General features: G+C 45.0%; 2 protein-coding genes across 6 annotated transcripts in view; one reads left to right on the top strand and one right to left on the bottom strand.

Annotated features, from left to right (window-relative positions):
- The window catches only part of LOC132592676 (uncharacterized), a 28,293-nt gene extending 21,108 nt beyond the window's left edge, over positions 1–7,185 (bottom strand). The window contains exon 1 of the mRNA XM_088660565.1: positions 7,030–7,185. Coding sequence (XP_088516691.1) covers positions 7,030–7,042 — 13 coding nt within the window. The 5' untranslated portion in view covers positions 7,043–7,185. The remainder of the gene's footprint in view (positions 1–7,029) is intronic.
- On the top strand, positions 6,025–19,701 carry LOC118083500 (uncharacterized). Of its 5 annotated transcripts, none has more exons than XM_088660549.1 (6): positions 6,025–6,176; positions 7,768–7,855; positions 9,037–9,127; positions 11,085–11,132; positions 15,537–16,403; positions 17,079–19,701. In XM_088660549.1, the coding sequence occupies exons 3-6, from the start codon at positions 9,068–9,070 to the stop codon at positions 19,110–19,112; spliced, it is 3,009 nt and encodes a 1,002-aa protein (XP_088516675.1). In that variant the 5' UTR covers positions 6,025–6,176; positions 7,768–7,855; positions 9,037–9,067; the 3' UTR covers positions 19,113–19,701. The 5 variants fall into 5 exon arrangements, with proteins under 5 accessions (XP_088516675.1, XP_060134418.1, XP_088516677.1 ...); XM_088660551.1 differs by having other exon boundaries at positions 6,093–6,253; XM_088660550.1 differs by having other exon boundaries at positions 6,110–6,176; positions 7,771–7,855.
- The last annotated feature ends 3,769 nt before the right edge of the window (positions 19,702–23,470 follow it).

Genomic DNA, 23,470 nt, shown 5'->3' with positions numbered 1-23,470 from the left:
GGAGGAAAGCTCCATTTTTTAGGATCAGCTCAAAGTTGCTGAGTTTCCTTGCAAAGGGAAAAAATCCTGTTTTATGGGGTTCAACTCACAGTTCTGCAGCTTCTCAAGGAAAGGGACCCATTCAGGGGTGTAGTGAGGTGCCGCGACACATGGGGCGGCAAATTGCCATGCCCCTGGGGGGCACGGCGTCGCTACATAACGACGCATGCGTCGCTATGTAGAGGGGGATCGCAACCCCCCCCATGGATTCAAAATGGAGCCTGGACGCGCCGTTTAAGCTCCGTTTAGAAGTCGAGAGGGATTGCGCCCCCGCGACTTCTAAAAGGAGCCTAAACGGCACATCCAGGCTCCAGGTAGATAGCCCACTGGCGCGGCGTGCCCACCGCACCAGTGGGCTATCTGCCTGGAGCCTGGGTGCTCTGTTTAGGCTCCGTTTTGAAGTCGCAGGGGGGTGCGCGATCCCGTCTACATTGTACACATGCACAGCATCCCGCTGCACATGCATGCTAGGTAGAGGGGGATCGCGCTCCCCGTGACTTCTAAACGGAGCCTAAATGGAGCGTCCAGGCTCAGGCGCCGATCCCCGAGTGCCACCCCACATCCAGCAGGCACCCGCGTGGCGCCCAATCACTCGACCGGCGTGCCTGCAGTCCCACCCCCCGAGGCTGTCTTGCAGAGGCGAGGGGCGGGGGCGCGGCCCCGAATGACACCCCCTCCAGGGTGGTGCCCGGGGTGGACCGCCCCGCCCCTTGCTCCGCCCCCGGACCTATTTCTACAGTTTCCAGACAGATAATCTAATCAGCCAGTCACATGTCTCCCTCTGCAGAGAACAATTGAGGCCTAGGCTCTCTTATCTCCCTCCCTGATCTTTTGCAATCAGCTGCTGAGCGGGTTCCTTTCTCTTTCCCACTTGTTAGCCTTTAGCTCTTTTGTTTTTTTAAAGAAGAAGCACGATCTGCCTTTTGCCCCTGGGCAATTCGGCTCCAGGGACCATGCATTCGCTCCATAAGACACACAGACATTTCCTCTTACTTTTTAGGAGGAAAAAAGTGTGTCTTATGGAACGAAAAATACGGTACACGTTACACTTAACACATAGCATGAAGTTACATCTCCATTAACTGCAGGCATGGCAGGGGGATCTGACTGGATCTGACTGAAACTCCCACCACCCTAGCAGCTACAGGCGTGAGCAAAAAAAGAAGTTTCCATTGACACCTATTAGGATTTTCAGGGTGTGTGTCTGTCATTGATGGAGATGGAAGCGATTAATTTGTCCATTGTGGTCCTGATAGCAACCTCCTCCCTGTTATCTAAAATTATGTAAGGGGAAGGTGGAGGCACACCTGGAGATGTAGCTGTATGCTATGCAATAAGAGTAACAACAACAACAACAACAACAACAACATTCAATATACAAACAAAACCAGTCTTAACAATAAACACTGTAAAGCATATTTTCAGAAATGAATATCCTGAACAGTACTGCTTGAGCTATATTATTCTGTGATGGGTAAAGCAGCTTTTGTGTTGCCCCCCAGACTTCATAAGCTGGACAGTTGCATAATTTGTATGATTGAATAAGAATCATTTTATTTTAAATGCACAAACTGATAACTTTTATGGGGTTGGGGCAATGTTATGTTATGTATTTGCTATTATATAAAAAGCCAATAAAAGTATTTTTTTTTAAAAAAAAAATACAGGAGAGAAATGACATTGCCCCTTGAGATTTTTGGTAACTGGATCCCAAACGGGCAGAAAACAGACTGGCAAAATGACTGTGTGACAGAGGATGGGAACGTAAGAAGGAGCTGGTGTATCCCCATCGTCAAGAGCAGGCACCCCCAAACTTCGGCCCTCCAGATGTTTTGGACTACAATCCCCATCATCCCTGACCACTGGTCCTGTTAGCTAGGGATCATGGGAGTTGTAGGCCAAAACATCTGGAGGGCCGCAGTTGGGGATGCCTGGTCAAGAGCTACAGAACCTCATACGGTAAATGTGCCCCATAGCACAGCGATGGAAGAACCTGAGGCCCTCCAGATGTTGCTCGTCTACATCTCCTGTCATCCCTAACCATTGGCCATGCTGGCTAGGGTTGAAGTGTGTGGCTGTCCAACAATGTCTCAATGGCACAGGTCTTTTAGTTCTGAGTTAAGTCTGGGAAAACCAAGTTCAGAGTTCAATGAGTAGCCTTGGACCCAGTGGGGTAGAAGAGCAGGAACCTGGGGGAACACAGACAATATCTGGACGGCCACAGGTTTTCTACCTCTGTCCTAGCTGGTCGTGTAGATGTTACTTTTAACATAATATTAGCAAAGAGAGACGACTTTTTGAGCAAATTAAACTTTTTTATAAAAAACAAACAAACAAAATTTTACTAAGGTTTATAGAGAAAAACGTAGTATCTCCCCCCTTTCCCCCCACCAAACCAACACTTTTATCTAGATACAATAAAAACACAAAGGGTGTGGGGGGAGAGAGAGAGAGAGAAAGAGAAAGAAATTTAAGAAGCGTAGAAAAGAGGTTAAAAGAGAAAGATACGAAAATAAGACTTGGAAAGTAAAGAACTTCTGATTCTTCATCTGCCCACTATATAAAATCAATATTCACTCAACCCAATCCAATATGTTGTCGTTTAGTCATTTAGTCGTGTCCGACTCTTCGTGACCCCATGGACCAGAGCACGCCAGGCACTCTTGTGTTCCACTGCCTCCCACAGTTTGGTCAGACTCATGTTCGTAGCTTCGAGAACGTTGTCCAACCATCTCGTCCTCTGTCGTCCCCGTCTCCTAGTGCCCTCCATCTTTCCCAACATCAGGGTCTTTTCCAGGGAGTCTTCTCTTCTCATGAGGTGGCCAAAGTTTTGGAGCCTCAGCTTCAGGATCTGTCCTTCCAGTGAGCACTCAGGGCTGATTTCCTTCAGAATGGATAGGTTTGATCTTCTTGCAGTCCATGGGACTCTCAAGAGCCTCCTCCAGCACCATAATTCAAAAGCACTCATTCTTTGGCAATCAGCCTTCTTTATGGTCCAGCTCTCACTTCCATACATCACTACTGGGAAAACCATAGCTTTGACTATACGGACTTTTGTCGGCAAGGTGATGTCTCCGCTTTTTAAGATGCTGTCTAGGTTTGTCATTGCTTTTCTCCCAAGAAGCAGGCGTCTTTTAATTTCGTGACTGCTGTCACCATCTGCAGTGATCATGGAACCCAAGAAAGTAAAATCTCTCACTGCCTCCATTTCTTCCCTTCTATTTGCCAGGAGGTGATGGGACCAGTGGCCATGATCTGGGTTTTTTTTGATGTTGAGCTTCAGACCATATTTTGCGCTCCTCTTTCACCCTCATTAAAAGGTTCTTTAATTCCAATCCAATTCAATATAACACCCAACAAAGCCACTTTCCAGCGAGTTTAACTTTAGAAGACTTAGTGAACCACCCTAAGTGTCTATGGCTGAAGGGCAGCATACAAATTTAATAAATAAAATAAGTTAAAATCCACACTTCTACTTCCCCCTGGAGAAATCTGCTGTTTGCTGCTGAATTGGGGCTGATGTCAAACAGGTTTTCTCCAGACTGTTGTTAGCTCTGATTTTGGTGCTAAAGGGTGGGTTTTCTGGGGAAAGCATGGGATAAGCGCAAAGCCACTCAGACTCATGCTTTCTAGTGGAAGTGTGAACAAGCACTCACATTTCTGAGATGATAAATAGCTTTAGAGGCAACAAGATAAAATGACTACAGGTTTGTTTGTTTTTTTGTTTAAAGAGAATTCAGTTGGGAAAAAAGAACTAACTGAACATGCCTTTCTGATAAGCTGATTTAAAACACACCCACCCACCACAATTGTTTGTGTGTGTGCGTGTGGTTCTTAGAGCTGTTATGTCTCATTTCCAAAGCAACCTGCAGAAGTAACTTCCCCTTTTGTGTTTAATACACTGTGGTTTAATCTATTTAAAGGCAGCCTCTCCCACAAGAACATTGTTTTGCCAGACAGATAATAACTGGGATGAGCACAGTTATTTAGACTGCACACCTTCTTTGACCCTGCCGAGTGCCAAAAAAAGGTAACTTTATACAACAACTCGTTTTTGGGCTTCCAGCAGTTTACCTTTTGCTGCCTGCTTACTTAAGGCTAGTTTACACCAACAGAGAATAAATGCAGTGGAGTGGAGTGGTTAGAGCAGGGTTGGGGGCACTCCAGCTCCCCACATGTTGGTGGACTGGAATTCCCATTCCTGTTCATGAGCCATGCTAGGAATTGTAACCCACCAACATGTGGACAGCCACATGCCTTCCTAAAGCAAGACGTGAATTGGAACATAGCCATCCATCTCTGGATTTTGCAACACAGTTCTCTGACCGCAGTGTGTAGCAAAAAAGAAGGAAAAAAACTGGGATAAAGTGTGCATAAAAATGCATATATTAGTGAAAAGTGTTTGCTAAAACGTGAAGAAATTGGCACTAAAATGCTGGTGAGTTTTCACGAGGGCTTAAAGGAAGTCGGCAAACTGAGCTGGCAATGTGGAGAACTGCATAAGATGGGAAAGATTAGAAACTGAGGGGAACGAAAAATGACAGATTCACCAATCCCTGTAAATAACTCACTCTGGCTGGTTATTGAAACTTCATAATTTTTGGAATACATAACATAATTTAATCATATTTGCAAAAAGGAGACCTCCACACTATCCTTTAATTTCTTTTTTTAAATGTGCTCTAGAGTTCTAGACTGATAGACAGATGTACAAAAATGTTCAAAATATGGCCTAGACATGGACAATATTTTTAAATGGCTATTTCTCAGCCGTTCTTCATGAGAATGTTGTGACACTTAACAAGATCATGTACCTTACCAGGTAGATTCACATTTCCATATTGAATGTGAACTTCTACCTCAAATTTCAAAATCTCTACCTCAAATTTCAAAATCTCTACCTCAAATTTCAAAATCTCTACCTCAAATTTCAAAATCTCTACCTCAAATTTCAAAATCTCTACCTCAAATTTCAAAATCTCTACCTCAAATTTCAAAATCTGACTGCTTCAGACTTCTTGGCTGCTTTTTTTTGGTTGTTGCTGCCAGTCTTCAAAATATGAACTATAAACTGTCAGCTGCAAATGTTGTCTAAATCTAAACACAGCATAGTGTTTGAAACACATGTCAACGATCAAATACAGTGGTACCTCTGTTTATGAACACAATTGGTTCCGGAAGTCTGTTCATAAACTGAAGCGTTCATAAACTGAAGCGAACTTTCCCATTGAAAGTAATGGAAAGTGGATTAATCAGTTCCAGACGGGTCCGCGGAGTACTCAACCTGAAGCGTACTTAACCCGAAGCATGGGTGTAATTGGTTCCGGAAGTCTCTTCATAAACTGAAGCGTTCATAAACTGAAGCGAACTTTCCCATTGAATGTAATGGAAAGTGAATTAATCCGTTCCAGATGGGTGCGCGGCATTCGTAAACCGAAAATTCATAAACTGAGGTGTTCATAAACCGAGGTTCCACTGTAGTGTCTAACACCAGACACCATTGAAATTCAACTTATCAAATACAGCGAAACACTCGATACAGCTGCAAATACTGTGTCAGATGCTAGACATACTGTTCTATGTGTGCTATGATCACAGATGGACAAATAAGTGTTAGGAGTTTGTGAGTGTCTGGCACCTATAATTCTTGGACTCAGCATGTGTTAGAATTAATTTAAGGCTTGGTGTGTGTGCTGGACACTTTTAATTTCTGAACTCAGCAAGTATTAACAGCTAATTAAGCCAGGCTAGTTCCTGTGAGGTGATAGCTTGTGTGGTGGGCCATTAAGAGAATAAAAGATTAAAAGGAACCTGGGCTGGATCTATATTGATCTGATAAGCGTGTTTTTTTAAAAAAAGTTTTATAAAGTTTCATAGGAGTTTCCCATTGCCAGTGGTTTCTGTGATGTCACATTTTAACAATGCATTGATAACTTTTTAGATGACGAGTGTAGATTAGTCCTCGGTGTGAGATGGAAAATGACGGCAGAACTTACGTGAGAGTTAGGAGTTATGTGGCAGAGAAGCAAAGTAGCAGGCAGATCTGTTTGACTCCAAGGCTGTGACTATGGGAGAAACAGGACCTTTTCGGGGTGTTAATGCTGTGAACCCTTCTGTTGAAAGCTCAGGTTCTATATGTGAGTAAATGAACCATATACCTTAAAGACACCTCAGTCTCTGCTGTGCCTGGAACCTCTGGAATCTCAGAGATCAGGTTGGCGTGCAATACAATAGAATTCTGTCAAAATATTGGTGGTTTGTGGATGGATTTTTTTGGGGGGTGATTTTGGCATAAAGGCAAGTCAGAACTGGGGAACCACAATGCAGATCCTAGAAAGCACTGAATAGAAGCTTAAGTCAGACTGTCTCATTCAAAACATACTGTATATTCCGGTGTATAAGATGACTGGGCGTATAAGACGACCCCCAACTTTTCCAGTTAAAATATAGTTTGAGATATACTCGCCATATAAGAAATATGACCTGGCGTATAAGACGACCCCCGACTTTTGAGAAGATTTTCCTGGGTTAAAAAGTAGTCTTATACACAGGAATATACAGTAAGCTAAGCTATCGCCTGAGAAGGTTGTTGACATTGAGAATAGCACTTTCCCAAGCTTTGAAGCGGTATGTGGTGCTGCTTCCCGACCCTGCTACATGCAGAACTCATATATTTAGACAAATTGGAGGCATAATTACAGGAAACAAGCCCCAAAGGATATCGACTTCCTTCTGTGAGAAAGCTTTAAGGCATTCTATAGGACTGTTCCCTGCCCTCTAAGAGTTCCTATGTTTACTTGCATTCTAGGCGTCAACTTAATTTTCCTGTCTGTTGCAGTCCCCTGCTGCTTCCATTTGTTATGGTGACATTTTTGTCAAGACTGCATGCACACGAAAGCTCATACCAAAATAAAAACTTAGTTGGTCTTTAAGGTGCTACTGAAGGAATTTTTTTATTTTGTTTCGACTCAGACCAACACGGCTACCTACCTGTTAATAGCATCAGGTCATTGCTCTATCCAGCTCACATTGACTGGCAGTCATTCTCCAGAATGTCAGAGAGTGAAATTCTGATGCCTTCCAGAGGTTTCGGACTACAACTCCCATCATCCCTGGCCTATCAGACACACTTCCAGGGGCTGATGGAGTTTGTGGAAGGCTGGTCTGGAGATCCCATGCAGGGCCACAGGGATCCACTTCCCTTCGCAAGCAGGTTTGCTGGGTAACCAATTGAACGGCAATTGCTTCTGCGCTTTTCTGACTTTTAAAACCATCGGCATAAAGGAAAAACCGAGGATGTCACGATGACCCACGAAGGCACAAATGGAGCAATCAATGTTTTATCATGGCTGTTAAGAGTAATTAATGGCCATCCCAAGGAAAGGGTGTTTTTCGTTAATAAAGGCTATTTACCGGGGAAAGTTGGGAGATTATAATGTAAAATGACCACAATGGGAAAAGAAATGTCTGGGTCACCGTGTCTGCAGGCAGCTGATTCTATATTATTTAAGAGAGGCTGTACTGGCTTGAAGTGGACTTTTTAATTAAGTGGAGGGAAAGCAGTCTAGTCACACTGGAACCAAGTTGATTTTCGAGCCCCTGAAAGCCTATCGTCCTGTTAAGGAAACGTGGGTGGTTAATATGTACTTCACCACCGAAGTTGCATCTTGCAGTGCCCCAAGAGCAATGATTGGTTAGCATCCTACCCAAACGGAGTTTAAATTCCAGCAGGTTCAAAGGTGAGGGGCAAAGCGTCCTCCGGAGTTGGTGAGGTGGAATCGAGGTCTAGAAGATAGTGTCTATCTTGGAGGTCAAGGTAAGAACTGACTGTGTCAGCTAGTTAGTTTTGCAATAAAAAAATGTCCTGAGATGCGTTCGGGCTTAACAGATTCATTGTAGCATAAGGCTTTGTAGACTACAGTATTGCCTAATCTGAATCAAACTATAAGATGAAACATCGCTCAGAATCACCCAGATGGGTGGAAATGTGAGATGATTTAGGAGGGAGCAGGAATCCTTTTCTTATTCAGCTGGTCTACTCAGTGTTATCTTTCTAGGAAAAGAGGTGCCAGAACTCACCATTCTTTTAGAATGCCAATGGTGCCCACTTGAGATGTGTCAGAACCGAGTTCTGGCAAGTTCTGGCTGGAAAAAAAGCCCTGGGTTTCCAAAGGGGTTGCAAGAAATAGATTGCAGTTTGAATGTAAAATTCCTAATATATATTAATATTCTCTCTCCCACCCATACACATATCTTAGGGAAATATTCCAGATCTTTCCTCTTCTCCAGTCCATGTGCATGTTAAAATGAAAAGTAGAAAACACTGTTTGCACTGATGTTCCCTTGCATATGAGAGTCTTGAATTACAACTGAGGAAGTTTCTTGAATTATAATTGCTTAGAAAAGGCTAGCCTGTGCCACAAAGCTTTGTTAGTGCAATGCAGGAACTCATTCTAGTCTTGTTTGGAGCTAATAGACCAACAATGCAAGCAGGAGAGTTCATTCTCATCCTCCTCCTCCTCCTCACTGGTTGCATACAGACCTTACATTTGAAGCACTTGTAAAGCACATAAAAGCACATTTAAAGCACATTACTTCACCCAAAGAATCCAGGAAACTGTAGTTTGTTAAGGGTGCTGGGAATTATAGCTGAATGAGGGGTAAACGACAGTTCCCGGGATTCTTTGGAGGAAGCAATGTATAAACTCCAAATCCATATTATGTGGCAATGTGGGCAACTCCCCAGCGAGCTTCTTGGCTAAATGAGGATTTGAGCTCTGGTCTCCATGTCCTCATTTGACATTGAAACTAATACATCCTAGGAAGAAAGAAAGAAAGAAAGAAAGAAAGAAAGAAAGAAAGAAAGAAAGAAAGAAAGAAAGAGAAAATTGGAGATAATTAAATCACACCTGAACAATACACTAAACAGTACGTACGTCATGGTATAGCAATGTGTGCTTGGATTTATAATTCAATGAATGATCTGTTTATTTGCAGTCCCATTTGTAAGGTCAGGCTGTGCCTGCTGATGAAGATGAAGAGAACAATTGTGTTTCTTTGCATTGTTGCCATAGCCTGGGCAGCCCCAGTAAGTTCCTCTTAATGGCTTGCAAAATGTCAGACATGTCCACGGGCACGAATTAGCCGTCAAATGGGCGCATGCAGAGATGTAAAGGAATATATTCTTACGTGAAAGCAATGGCTGTTAGGTAGAGGAACTCGCAGGGCACATTGTACTTAAAGACAGATGAACAGTGCATGGAATTGCTTGAGAAACATGCATGGAAGACTCCAGGTGGAGTCTGAGCAGCGGCGTCCTTAACGCGGCAACATGCCAGAGCTATGCACGTGCAACTTTGCACCCGCAAGGCACGCCGTGGCCTAGAAACGTTTTCACGCTGCAGTAGGGCTCCCAAAGCATGTGCAAAAAGCCACCAGCCTGGCATTCAACACCAGCAGTTGCAGACTCGAGGGCTTGCTGATATGACAACCACAATTCCCTAGGATGGAGGAGGGGCTGGCACACAGCACAGTCACTAACTGCCCGGGCCGTGTGCCCCTTACCCGGGCTGCCCCTCCTCCCAAGTCATACCTCCCCCTAACCAGAACCGCTGTAATTGGGCCTCCCCCTGCTCTCCTCCCAGGCACATCCCACCAAGTGCCCTTACAGTCAGTGAAAAACCGTTGAAACACTGAAAAAAGAATTTAAAAGGATATTAAAACAATTTAAAAATAATTTATAAGAGGAAGCCCTCTCTGTTGAGCAGCAGCAGCAGCAGCAGCGCTTATAAAACCTGTCAGGCCCCACCTTGGGCCAGGTAGATCGAGGCAAGAACAGGGCCCTTAAGCCAGGCACCCCCAAACTTTGGCTCTCCAGATGTTTTGGACTACAATTCCCATCTTCCCCGACCACTGGTCCTGTTAGCTAGGGATCATGGGAGTTTGTAGACCAAAACATATGGAGGGCCGCAGTTTGGGGATGCCTGCCTTAAGCTCTCAGCAGAGTGGTCCTTGCTGGGCCTTATGAAGCACGTGAGTAACTGTTAAGGAGAGGTAGGTAGCCGTGTTGGTCTGACGCTGTCGAAATAAAAAATTAAAAAATAGTCCAGTAGCACCTTAGAGACCAACTAAGTTTGTACTGTGTACAGTGGTACCTCTGGTTATGAACTTAATTCGTTCCGGAGGTCTGTTCTTAAGCTGAAATCGTTCTTATCCTGAGGTGTGCTTTCGCTACTGGGGCCTCCTGCTGTGTGCATGCCTCCGGCGCACAATTTCCGTTCGCATCCTGGGCCAAAGTTTTCAACCAGGAGCAGCTACTTCCGGGTTAGCGGAGTTCGTAACCCGAAGCGTTCGTAACCAGAAGTACTACGTATAAGCTTTCGTGTATCTGAAGACGTGTGCCCGCACACGAAAGCTTATGCCCAGTAAAAACTTAGTTGGTCTCTAAGGTGCTACTGGACTATTATTTAATTTGTTGAGAATTGACTCAAATTACAAATGGAAATTATTTTTGGTGGGAAATTCTCAAATTAAATTGGTTGTTTTTCCATAGTCTCTTTAGTTTAAATCTTTCCCTGCTCCCGTTTTGCAGAATTTTCTGTGTTGTTACATAAATTCCCATCATACCCTCCAACTCCCGGTAAGAAAAACCTGGGATCAGCAGCAGTGCGGCACCGGAAGTCGCTTCTACGCATGTCTGGACATGCGTAGAAGCAACTTCTGGTGCCGGCGCTGCCTGATTTCCGGTGCCCAGACATAGGCAGAGCGGCACCCGAAATCGGTTCTGCGCATGTCCGGATATGCGCAGAAGGAGCCTCCCTGGTAGGTAGGAAATCCGGGGGATTTATGGGATTTTTCTCTATTTGGGATAACAGCATAAAACGGGTTTAAATACGGGGGTTTCATTTGAAAAACGGGAGACTCGGCAGCTATGATTCCCACTACACATCAGACCAATTTTTTTTATCACTTTTGATATTCTCTGTTGGTTAATTCTTAAAAGTGAGCTTCAATTGCCTTTTCAACTTTGTTTTTTTATTTAAAAGCTCTCGCAGAGTGAGCCAAGTAACAACAGTAGCATCGGGGGAAATCAGGTGAGTTCATCTTTGTGAAATTTCTTGGCTATGTGATTTGATTCTGCAAAGTTGAATCATATTTCAGATTTCCTTTGACATATATTCAAGACCCACTGCTCCTAGTAAGAGCTTAACCATATTGGCCCCTACTACGAGTATCTGGGGAGCCCAGCTCTCTCATTCCAAATGCAACACAGCACATAAGGTATAGCCTGGGCAGAGAGTTACTCCAGGGTTGGCCCACCCATGAGGCAAGGTGAGGCAACTGCCTCTGACGGCAGAATCCACAGGAGCAGCTGATCCTGATGTAGATCTTCACTCATGCACTGGAGGTGGGGAGGGGGAGTAAGGCACCATTTTGTGATTCGCCTCAGGCGGCAAAATGTATTGGGCTGGTCCTGGGTTACTCTGAACATTGTAGCTCTGTGAAGGGAACAGGTATCCTCTAACAACTCTCAGCACCCTTAACAAACTGCATCTTCCAGAATAATAATAATAATAATAATAATAATAATAATAATAATAATAATAATAATAATTTATTATTTATACCCCACCCATCTCCAACAGAAGAATAAAATAACTGATTAAAGATTAAAAGCCTCCCTAAACAGGGCTGCCTTCAGATGTCTTCTAAAAATGCCTGGCAATAACAACAACAACAACAACAACAACAACAACAACAACAACAACAACAACAATTTATTATTTATACCCCGCCCATCTGGCTGGGCTTCCTCTGCCACTCTGGGCGGCTTCCAACAAACATTAAAATACATCAAATTTCACAGATTAAGAACCTCCCTAAACAAGGCTGCCTTTAGGTATTTTCTAAATGTCAGGTAGTTGTTTATCTCTCTGACCTCTGATGGGAGGGCGTTCCGCAGGGTGGGCGCCACTACCGAGAAGGCCCTCTGCCTGGTTCCCTGTAGCTTTCCTTCTCGCAGTGAGGGAACCGTCGGAAGGCCCTCGGCGCTGGACCTTAGTGTCCGGGCAGAACAATGGGGGTGGAGACGCGACCCTACTCTTGTCCCACAATACTCTGGCTGGTTTGTTGCGGATTAAGATGGAGCGGTGAACATTTGGATTATTCTAACTCTGAGGGCCACAATTCCTTCTTACATACCAGGGTTGGGCAGTGCCAGAGGCAAAACTGGGAAGGGTTCCCTAGAAAGCGGGACTGTTGAACCATTCTGGGAAGCCATGACTGTCCAAGTGTTATAACAGTGCTTTAAATGTTATACTGTGTACGCAGCCAAATAATGGCAGCTATTCCTCGGTGGAATAAACAAGACGGTCAGGTGATGCTATCTTTACACCCAACCATGTCGTTTTTGATCCTGCACTCCTTTGAAATCTGACATTTCGCCCAGGCCTAACTTGGCACTTCCTGAAAAACTAATATTTAAAGAACAGCGGTTTTCCTGTCTGTGCCAAATTAAGCTCCCGTTTTAGCTCTTGTCACAGGTTCCAGCATGTAGCCTAAAGCCTTGAAAACAGCCCACCCACCTGCCATTGTCGCCGTCAATTAAGGCTAAGCAAAATCAACAGCAGTCAAGCAAAATGTGTCAACTCTTTTTATTTCTGGTCACCCGGGAGTGACCTCTAGCAGGGAAAAAAAAAGTGTTAGAAAAGGTTTTGTTGGAAGTGCATTGACATATATGTTGCTTGAAAAATAACCCCAAAGCTATAGGAATGGCTAATAGAATGTGACAGATAGACAGGTTTTGGTGTTTTTTAAAAAAAGGAATCGAAAGAGCAATTGGATTATGGAGAGAAGACCACAAACCCACCTTCCCCAAATTTAGGCAACCAATTCTTCCTCTGAAAATGGTAGTAAGAGTGTTAGATCACCTCTGGCCATCCTGCAATTTGAAAACTGGCTTGCACCCTGCTCTGAAAAGAATTTAAAGACATGCTAGCCCAGGGGTCAGCAAACTTTTTAAGCAGGGGGGCGGTCCACTGTCCCTCCGACCTTGTGGGGGGCTGGACTATATTTTGAGGGGGAGAAATGAACGAATTCCTATGCCCCACAAATAACCCAGAGATGCATTTTAAATCAAAGCACACATTCTACTCATGTAAAAACACGCTGATTCCCGGACCGTCCGCGGGCCGGATTTAGAAGGCGATTGGGCCGGATCTGGCCCCCAGGCCTTAGTTTGCCTACCCATGTGCTAGCCCTATTCCAAGAAGAAGGGGAGGGGGAGGGCCCTCCCTAGCCACACCCCCTCAGAGCATCACTGTTGACAGCTGCATTGCCCCTTCATGCATTGGTGGCTGAGCCAGTGTGGTGTAATGCAGTGTTTTTCAACCTTTTTTGGGCAAAGGCACACTTGTTTCATGAAAAAAATCACGAGGCACACCACCATTAGAAAATGTTAAAAAAATTAACTCTGTGCCTATATTGACTATATATAAAGTAATTTTTCAATTTTTTCCACGGCACACCAGGCAACATCTCGCGGCACACTAGTGTGCCGCGGAACAGTGGTTGAAAAACACTGGTGTAGTGGTTAAGAGCGGTAGACTCCTAATCTGGGGAACCAGGTTCGCGTCTCCACTCCTCCACATGCAGCTGCTGGGTGACCTTGGGCTAGTCACACTTCTCTGAAGTCTCTCAGCCTCACTCACCTCATAGAGTGTTTGTTGTGGGGGGAGGAAGGGAAAGGAGAATGTTAGCCGCTTTGAGACTCCTTCAGGTAGTGATAAAGCAGGATATCAAATACAAACTCTTCTTCTTCTTCTTCTTCTTCTTCTTCTTCTTCTTCTTCTTCTTCTTCTTCTTCTTCTTCTGGGAGGCTTCTCTGCTTGTGGCAGATCCCCACAATTTAGAACCCTGGAAGATCAGTATTCTAAACCACACGAGAGACCTACACAGGTAGAGAAGGCTCCCTGAGGTGGCATGTAGAGGAAATGCCCCCAAAGAGATCTATTTATTTATTTGCATTGATTTAAGATCACCACCCTAGGTTCCAGTCTCCTTTTGCATTATGAGTACAGGAGGCGGGCCCTTTCCACCGTGGCACCTTCAATATGGAATTTTCTCCCTGGGTAACTCCAACAGGCCTTCTCTCGTTGAAAGCGATTTTATTCAGGAAAGCCTTTTAGGATACGTTTCCCTTCCCCCTCACCCCCATTGCCTCCAGGAACGGTTTGACATCTCTCTGGGCCCTCTATGGGCTCAAGTCCTCCTGTCACATGACTGCCACGGACCACATTATGGCTGCCACCGCATGCTTTCCCACATAGTCTCCGTAACACAAAGCCAGCCTTCAGCCGAGTATTGCATACTTCTTACTTGGGAGTCTTCCCACTTTTCTTTGAGCAAGGGCTGTAGCTCAGTGGTAGAGCAGCTGCTTTGTAAGCAGAAGGTCTCTGGTTCAATCCCTTGCATCTCCAGGTAGGACTAGCAATGTCCAGTGAAACCCTGGAGAGCCACTGCCAGTCACCGTTCAAAACTCCTACTGTTCTAGGCACATTTTGCGACAGGGAATTTCATAAACGCGAGCAGTTTCTGAGATCTGGGTGCAGTACTGCACCTAAGATTTCGCATTAAAACTGCCACTGCTGGCACTGAGAGTGTGAGAGGAGAAATTCCTCCCTGCTAGACTTCCAAAAGATCTAGGGGTCGTCTTATACACGGAAAAATACAGGTAGGTAGCCGTGTTGGTCTGACGTAGTCGAAACAAAATAAAAAAAAATTCATTCCAGCAGCACCTTAAAGACCAACTAAGTTTTTTTATTTTGGTATGAGCTTTCGTGTGCATGCACACTGGTCATACAAAAAGAAAAAACTTAGTTGGTCTTTAAGGTGCTGCTGGAAGGATTTTTTAAAATTTCGTTACGGAAATATACAGTAAGGTTTGTGAACTGAACACTCAAGGTGGGTGTCTCTGCCATCAGTTGTATAGGCCCTAAATATGTGTTTATTCTGGTGCCAGAAAGATATATTTTTATATGAAGGGAAAGGGGTGTAGGGAGAATCCAGGGCTTGTCTGCAGAGTGGAAGGAAAGGAGGACCTTTTTCTGCCTCCCCACTTCCAGCCACTCTCTGAAGACTGGAGAAGAGACCCTCTTAAGAATATTAGGGAGGTGGGCAGGGGAAGCATGGCTTTGGTTTTGTTTTTTTGCAGTCTTCTGATGAGGACTAGACCATGTGGAAAATGAGTGTAAGATTTTAGCTGCAGTTCATTCACTTTCAGCTTTGTATTCTTGTTATAAAAAAGTGTGCCCATAGCCTAGGTTTAAGGTGCCATTTAGATCCTAGCTTTCATATCTCAGTTTCTAACATTGCTGCCAGTCAGTGGAGACAACATTGAGCTAGGAGGACCTATGACTTGACTCAGTGTAAGACAGGTTCCTATGTTCCCTTTTCATTTCTGTTCAGTTCCTGCTTCCTGATTATGTTTCTCTCCACAGGATGTATCAAACGTGGACCACACCAGCAAACACGATGGTGCAGAGAATGACGAGGGGTTGTATGAAAGTGGAAACAGTGGAAATACCACTGATTGCATCAACAGAGGAGATGTTGGCCATGAAGAATGTAGAAGAATCGAATCTGCCACACCCAGAGATACATTCAATGGAGCTGATGATTTAGTGAATGCTCTTGGAAATGCTGGCAGAAGACCTGAGAGCAACCCTAGTCATTCCACAACAAATGGAAGCAGAGAAGAACCCACTGCTGAAAGGGATGTTACTGGAGAGGACATCCCTAGGGGTAACTTGGAAGGTGGAAACTCAAGTGATGGCAGACGTGGGACTGGAGATGGGAATGTTGATTATACCATCCGAACAGACCTTTCCACAGTCACTCAAAATGACGATGGAATGGAAAACCACATTGGCAACATGGTTGGAGAAGGATATGGTGGCACCCCAGGAGACCAGACTAACGACACCCAAGGCCCAAATGGTGCAGGTGGAGGTGGATATGCAAATGCTGAACCTGAAGGAAACATAACCAGGGGATCTATGATAAATATGGTCCATGGAGAAAGCATTCACTGGGCGGACGTGAATGAAACCGGCAGTAGTAATAGCGGAGATCCAAATGAAGAAGGTTCTAGCGATAGCTGGGGGGAAGGACGTGATGAAGACACAGCAGCTCTGGGGGGAAATGAGAGAGCGAAGCCTAGCAATCAGACTTGCGACGAAGACAGAGAAGTTGGCCATCCTAATGGGGGAAGAGATGTTGGTGGAGACCCTGCAACCAATGGAACTGTGGAGCTGTGCCTCAAAAAGAAACAGAATGACACTCTAGGGTCAGAGGGTGTCGCTACGGTGAGTTGGGACCCATGGTGGGGCAATGTCAAGTAGAGAAGGAGCAGGTGGGAGGAGGCCAAGCCCTGACTTTGCCCCTGCCACCCCTCCCACTTCTGCACCCTGAGACTAGAAATAAGCTTGGTCACAAGTAGAGCAGCTTGAGGGAGGGGTTGCAGGAGCCAAAAGTTGGAGCCGGGGGAAGAATGTAGCACTGCCTCCCAGCTGCTGCTTCTCTGCTTGGAATTGCCGCTTCACCCCTTTATAGCATTTTAGCACAACCCGCTTCTCTGATGCCATTCTCCTAGTGGACAGTGGTGTGAATGCACAATTGCTCAAAATAAAAAAAAATGAAGGCACATCTCTCTTCCCATCTGGAAGGGTTGTTGTGGGGCTTTAAGCCCCTTTGCCTTCAGTTGTGGGTCCTGATCCAGATCACGCTACCTGCACTGCAGCAAAAGCTCCCGTTTGCTCTAATGAGAGCTTCCCTCCCTCAATTGCAAACAGCAAGTGCATGGGCCCAGTCTGGAGCTGAGCTCCGGGGGGGGGGGGAGGCAAAGGACTAAAGCCCCTTCAATATACACCAGCCCACCCCCCGCCTGCCTGCAGTTTAAAATCAATTCATGGAATTGCGAACTGCATGATTTCATTTGGGATTTGCTTGCATTTTTGTTCCCCTTTCCTTTTGGTCTCCAGGGCACTGACGGTAGCAGTAATGGATCAGTTGTGAACCATGCAGATGGCAGCAATGTGAATGATACTGGCAGGGATGGGACCCCTGACAACAGAGAGGCCATTGATGGGCTTCCCAGTGCAAGCAGCTCTCAGGACGCCAGTGGAGGTCGCCCAGAGGATACCAGTGACCATGAGGACACCAGCGAAGCCGAGAGCAATAGCGCTTATAGTCTGAGTGTTGAGCTCATGCAAGGGGACGAGCCCGACGAAAGCCCTGAGTCTGAAGGCTCTGAGTCGAGTAGCCAGCAAGAAGCATCAAGTGAGGCAAGCGATGGGGAGGACTCAGAAGACGCGTCTCAGGGAGAAGAGGAAGAAAGTGCCAGTGAGAACGAGAGCAGCGAGCAGGCCGAGAGCAACAGCGAAGACAGTCAACCAGAGAGCAGCGAGAGTGACAGCCATCCAGACAGCAGCCAAGGTCAATCTAATAGCAGCAGTGGAAGTGAGTCTGAGAGCAGCAGCGAGAGTGGGTCTGACAGTAGCAGTGAAAGTGATGGCAAGGCTGACGAAAGCAGCAGTGAGAGTGAGTCTGAGAGCAGCAGTGAGGGTGACAGCAGCAGTGGGAGTGAGAGTGGCAGTGAGAGTGAGAAGTCCAGCAGTGAGAGTGAGAGTAGCAGTGAGAGTGAGAAATCCAGCAGTGAGAGTGAGAGTGGCAGTGAGAGTGAGAAATCCAGCAGTGAGAGTGAGAGTAGCAGTGAGAGTAAGAAATCCAGCAGTGAGAGTGAGAAGTCCAGCAGTGAGAGTAGCAGTGAGAGTGAGAAGTCCAGCAGCAGCAGCGAAAGCAGCAGCAGTGAAAGCAGCAGCAGCGAAAGCAGCAGCAGCGAAAGCGAATCTGACAGTAGCAGTGAGAGTGAAAGCAGCAGTGAGGACGACAGCGAATCTGATAGCAGCAGTGAGAGTGATAGCAGTGGTGCATCGGACACCAGCGAAAGTAGCAGTCAAGCGGGGAGCAGTGAAAACGGCAGCCAGTTCATGCAAGGGGACGAGCCCGACGAAAGCCCTGAGTCTGAAGGCTCTGAGTCGAGTAGCCAGCAAGAAGCGTCAAGTGAGGCAAGCGATGGGGAGGACTCAGAAGACGCGTCTCAGGGAGAAGAGGAAGAAAGTGCCAGTGAGAACGAGAGCAGCGAGCAGGCCGAGAGCAACAGCGAAGACAGTCAACCCGAGAGCAGCGAGAGTGACAGCCATCCAGACAGCAGCCCAGGTCAATCTAATAGCAGCAGTGGAAGTGAGTCGGAAAGCAATGGAGAAAGTGAATCTGAGAGCAGCAGCGAAAGTGATGGCAAGGCTGACGAAAGCAGCAGTGAGAGTGAGTCTGATAGCAGCAGTGAGGGTGACAGCAGCACTGGGAGTGAGAGTAGCAGTGAGAGTGAGAAGTCCAGCAGTGAGAGTGGCAGTGAGAGTGAGAAGTCTAGCAGTGAGAGTGAGAAGTCCAGCAGTGAGAGTGAGAAATCCAGCAGTGAGAGTGAGAGTAGCAGTGAGAGTGAGAAATCCAGCAGTGAGAGTAGCAGTGAGAGTGAGAAATCCAGCAGCAGCAGCAGCAGCAGCGAAAGCAGCAGCAGCGAAAGCAGCAGCAGCGAAAGCGAATCTGACAGTAGCAGTGAGAGTGAAAGCAGCAGTGAGGACGACAGTGAATCTGATAGCAGCAGTGAGAGTGATAGCAGTGGTGCATCGGACACCAGCGAAAGTAGCAGTCAAGTGGGGAGCAGTGAAAACGGCAGCCAGTCAGACAGTGATAGCGAAGACGGTGGTGAGTTAACGAGCAGTGAAAGTGAGAACGATTCGGCAAACCAACCCGACAGCGATAGTGAGAGTGCACCTCTGAGTGCAGAAAACGGTACTGCCAGCGATGGTGCTTCAGATACAGCGGAAATGGCAAGTGACGATGAATCTGCAGCAAGCGAGGAGAGTGACAGTGATTCTCAGTCAGAAGGTGGAGACACTGAGAGCGAATCCATAAGTGAAGGCAGTCAGAGCAACGACCTAACCAGTGATTATTAATGCAAAGTTGAGGAAGGATCAAATTATGGCAATGGAAGCGCTCATGATGGCAGAGGAAGACTGGACAGCGACATAGAAGCCAAGATAACCGGCCGAAACACGTTTGTCAGGAAGTTACCACCGCAAGATCTCTAAATAAGTGTGATTAGGATCATGGTCAAAGTCGAATTGGGGGCACATTACGGTAGCAGGAAAGCTGCCCCAGTCCTCATAGTCACAGGGGGTCAAAAATGCTGTGTTTATACATTTTTGAGTGCTGCGGTTTGGTTTCCAATAAACTATATGCCTTTGCACAATGGGTATTCAATTATTGGTAAACAGATACAATATAAATAAAAGCCCAGGTTCTGATACACATGTTCATTCATCAAAGACCTCCAGGGTTGGTTCTTATAAGTGTTCTTATAAGTGTTATTCATTACTTGGCTGCAACATCATGACTTGCATGTGTGAATGAAACATTGCAAATAGAATTCCTGGTAAACACCACCTGGCCTGTTTTTCTTGGTTTACTTGTTCAATATCGTGGTTCTTAGAACATTATAAATGTGCCCTGTGTGTAAACTGTAAAATAAATTATTATTTTTCATGTTGTTTCATGTATTTTTCTTGGGAATGGCCCATCCAGCTTTTACTCTCTGTTTCAAAAGCAAATCAGAGAAAGGGATGGTATTGAGCCACATCAATTTAACACTGTGCAGGAGGCAATCATGTTTTGTCTTGAATCCAGTGGTTGAGTTCCTATTTACAATTGTACGTGAGTAAATATACTACTTGATGTAAACAACATTTGGTCGTAGGAAATATATTTTCAATTTGCAGCCTTGTACAGCCACAATTCAGTGAGCGCCACAACTGAACAAGAACAACACCAGTTATTGTTATTTAACTTATAGACCACTTACATGCCCAACTGGCTTTTAATATGTTCACAAACAGGAAATCAACCCATAATTAAATTACACAATAACAACATTAATATACATTTAAAAATCAGTTAAAACAATAACATCACAAGTTCAACTCAAGGGAATGCTTCCTGAAGAGCCGGTGGAATGCCAATGCTGATAGGACCTCTAATATTTCAGCAGATAAGGCATTCCACAACACAGGCACTACCAGGCAATGGTAAAATTAAACAGGTTTTCATATGCTGATTGTAGGAAGATTATTATTTTTTCCAGGTAAGCTGGTTCAGAGTTATTTAGGGGTTTGTATGTAAGTAGCTGAACCTACTTACTACTGGTGAGTTGGTGGCTAGGGAAAATGTTACATTTCCTGAACTTTCCGAAGTATGTCAAGAAAATTATTGTTTCACATTCCTCTTTTTCTGAGCCCTGGTCAGGTGGGATAGCTGTTTCCCTTTGAAAGATAGAGCAGATTTATATACAAATGTACAGATTGAGCAGGGATGCGGATGGCACTGTGGGTTAAACAGGGCCGTCTCGAGCAGGTCGGGCGCCCTGGCGCTGAGGCGCGGAGATCACTCCGGCGCCCCTGCCCTCGCAGCGCATAACACGGCTTCCACGTGGCTTTGCCGCGCAGCGCCCCCCCTGCCGGCCCGGCGCCCTGGCGCCCTGCGCCACCAGGACTGCACCTAGAGCCGGGCCTGGGGTTAAACCACAGAGCCTAGAGCTTGCCGATCAGAAGGTTGGCGGTTCGAATCCTTGCAATGGGGTGAGCTCCCATTGCTCGGTCTTCCTCCAAGTTTTGAAATGCAGTTCTCCAGACAAGTAATGTGGATAAAAATGCATGTATCAGGGTAAAACATGCATATAATGAGTGAGAATAACATGCAAAATATTTTATACTCACGGAAATTGCTTTGCAAAATGTGTATAGTAGGCAACATTGCATTCAAACCTGTGTAAGGGAGAAATTTGCACCCGGATCCTGACAGATTTTTATGAGCGCTTTCAAATGATAATCACAAAGTGACGTGGAATTGTGGAGGTCTACATTTAAGTCTGAAAACAATAAAAATGGAAGGATTTGGCCATGCCTACCACCCAGAGGAGCCACTCCCAGAGCCTCAGGTGGAAGTCCCACTTGGAAGCAAGGTACAGTATATGCCCCCTTTATGCCAGAGACAAGTCTGTGAAGTTTTTGTTTTCTTAAGTACTTCTTCTTAGCAATTTATATAAAGCTTGGTTTCTCAAGCAAGCTTGGAGAAGCCCTTCCTGGCAGCTATTCCTAACATTCCTTGTGGGTGTCGTGAGGAAATGGCTGAGCTGAGTGTGAGGAAGTGGGGAAACTGTAGTAGCCGTCATGGATTTTCTTCTGCTTGGGTAAGCTTTCTCTGCCTCCAGTCCCTCATGTCTCACTAACAGGATGTGGCAAGGTTTTATTTAGGTCCAAGCTGGGCGCAGTCATTGGTATATGTTTCCCCAGCACCTCTTCATAAGGATAGACAGTATTATTTCTGGTCTGTGTTGCTTTCACATGTTTTCATTTCCAAGTCCGTTCCGGCCCATTTCCATGTAAATCTGTCATCCGGTGGAAATTTACACTTGGTTCAGCCCATTAATTTGGGAGCATCAATTCACAGCAGAACACACAAAGAAAACTGCCACTATATAATGCCACTATACACATCTATGGTGTGAGATAATAATAATAATAATAATAATAATAATAATAATAATAATAATAATTTATTTATATCCTGCCCATATCTTTAGGGAAGATTTTAATATTTGATGACTTAATGTATTTCAATATTTTTCTGGAAGCCGCCCAGGAAACCCAGCCACTCTGGGCGGCTTCCAGAAAAATATTGAAATACAATAATTCATCAAATATTAAAATCTTCCCTAAAGAGGGCTGCCTTCAGATGTCTTCTAAAAGTAAGATTTTTATTTCCTCTGCCTGGTTCCCTGTAACTTCACTTCTCGCAGTGAGGGAACCGCCAGAAGGCCCTCGGCGCTAGACTTCAGTGTCCGGGCAGAATGAATGATGAGCAATAATAGAGCAATAATATTATGACATATTAGAAACAGAGCCCGCTGCACTACATCAAATGGTTACAGTGCTCTGGTTAGGGCACTCAGCAGTGATCTAGCGCTAGATTAACTTTTATATGTTCCTTGAAACCACAATGATGTTCAGTTTCTGTTAATTGGTTTTCATGGGAAACTTACAGATTCTTGCTTCACACAATTAACTCAAGGCAGTGTCAATTTACTCTTGGCAGAAAGCCAAGGTCTGCCTGGCATGGAAACTACTCTCTGATTGGTTAATGACCAGCACTGAACTCTGTTATCTAGAAATGCTAGCACAGTTATTTCTTGTTAGGTGTTAGGAGTAGAAGTGCTGTGTATATGATTGGAGAGAGAGAGAGAGTAAGGATTTATTTTGCTTTGCTTTGTATGCAGAAACTCTGCTAGTTTTATTTTCTTTTAATAAATCCTGTAAATAGTTATTCTGCGTCTAGCCGACTAGTCATTTCCACCTCAACTAGCTTCTAGCACAATGGTCCAGACCTGATATTAGCTATGCAGTAGGCATACTAAGTAGATTGGTCTCAAAACCCACACTAAATGCCTGGAAAGGGGTAAAGCAAGTTCTGAGATATCTCAAACAGACAATTGGCTATAAGTTACAACTAAATTCTTCAGAGGATGAAATGTTGAGTTGCTACTGTGATAGTGACTGGGGAAATTTGCCAGATAGAAAATCTGTCACAGGATTAGTCATAATGTTCAGTGGAGCTTTAATTAGCTGGCGATCGCGCAAGCAGAACGTTGTAAGTGTGTCGTCAACGGAATCTGAGTACGCCGCATTGAGTGAATTGTGCAACGAGGTGGTTTATTTCAAGCGTTTGTTAGCAGATTTAAATGTAAATTGTGGAGAACCAGTACAAGTTTACATTGACAATCAGGCTGGTATAACCTTAAGTAAAACACAGGGTTTCAAGTCATGTTCAAAACATATTGCTGTGAAATACCAAAATGTACGTTGCAGTGTACAGGACAATGTACTCACATGTACCTATGTATCAAGTGATCAGAATGTGGCAGATATGTTAACAAAACCATTGGCAAAGATAAAGAACAAGCAAATGTGCAAGGGTTTAGGTTTGCTGGAGAAATGAGTGAACAGTAAAAGTTCCTACACAGGTGTTATTTGATGTTAATTGTCCAGAAGAATCTGTGAGGGGGTGTTCAGTTTCTGTTAATTGGTTCTCATGGGAAACTTACAGATTCTTGCTTCATACATTTAACTCAAGGCAGTGTCAATTTACTCTTGGCAGAAAGCCAAGGTCTGCCTGGCCTGGAAACTACTATCTGATTGGTTAATGACCAGCACTGAACTCTGTTATCTAGGAATGCTAGCACAATTATTTCTTGTTAGGTGTT

Source organism: Zootoca vivipara, chromosome Z1 (genome assembly GCF_965207765.1).
Source record: "Zootoca vivipara chromosome Z1, rZooViv2.hap1.1, whole genome shotgun sequence".
In the NCBI taxonomy this organism is placed as follows: Eukaryota; Metazoa; Chordata; class Lepidosauria; order Squamata; family Lacertidae; genus Zootoca; species Zootoca vivipara.
The sequence above is the reverse complement of the archived record's forward strand: the minus strand, read 5'-3'. Positions and strand labels throughout refer to the sequence as shown.

Coding starts and splice junctions, on each gene's coding strand:
- LOC118083500 (XM_088660549.1), top strand. CDS start 9,068: ATGAAGATGAAGAGAACAATTGTGTTTCTTTGCATTGTTGCCATAGCC. Junction 11,133..15,536: donor GTAGCATCGGGGGAAATCAG/GTGAGTTCATCT, acceptor TTCTCTCCACAG/GATGTATCAAACGTGGACCA. Junction 16,404..17,078: donor GGTCAGAGGGTGTCGCTACG/GTGAGTTGGGAC, acceptor TTTGGTCTCCAG/GGCACTGACGGTAGCAGTAA.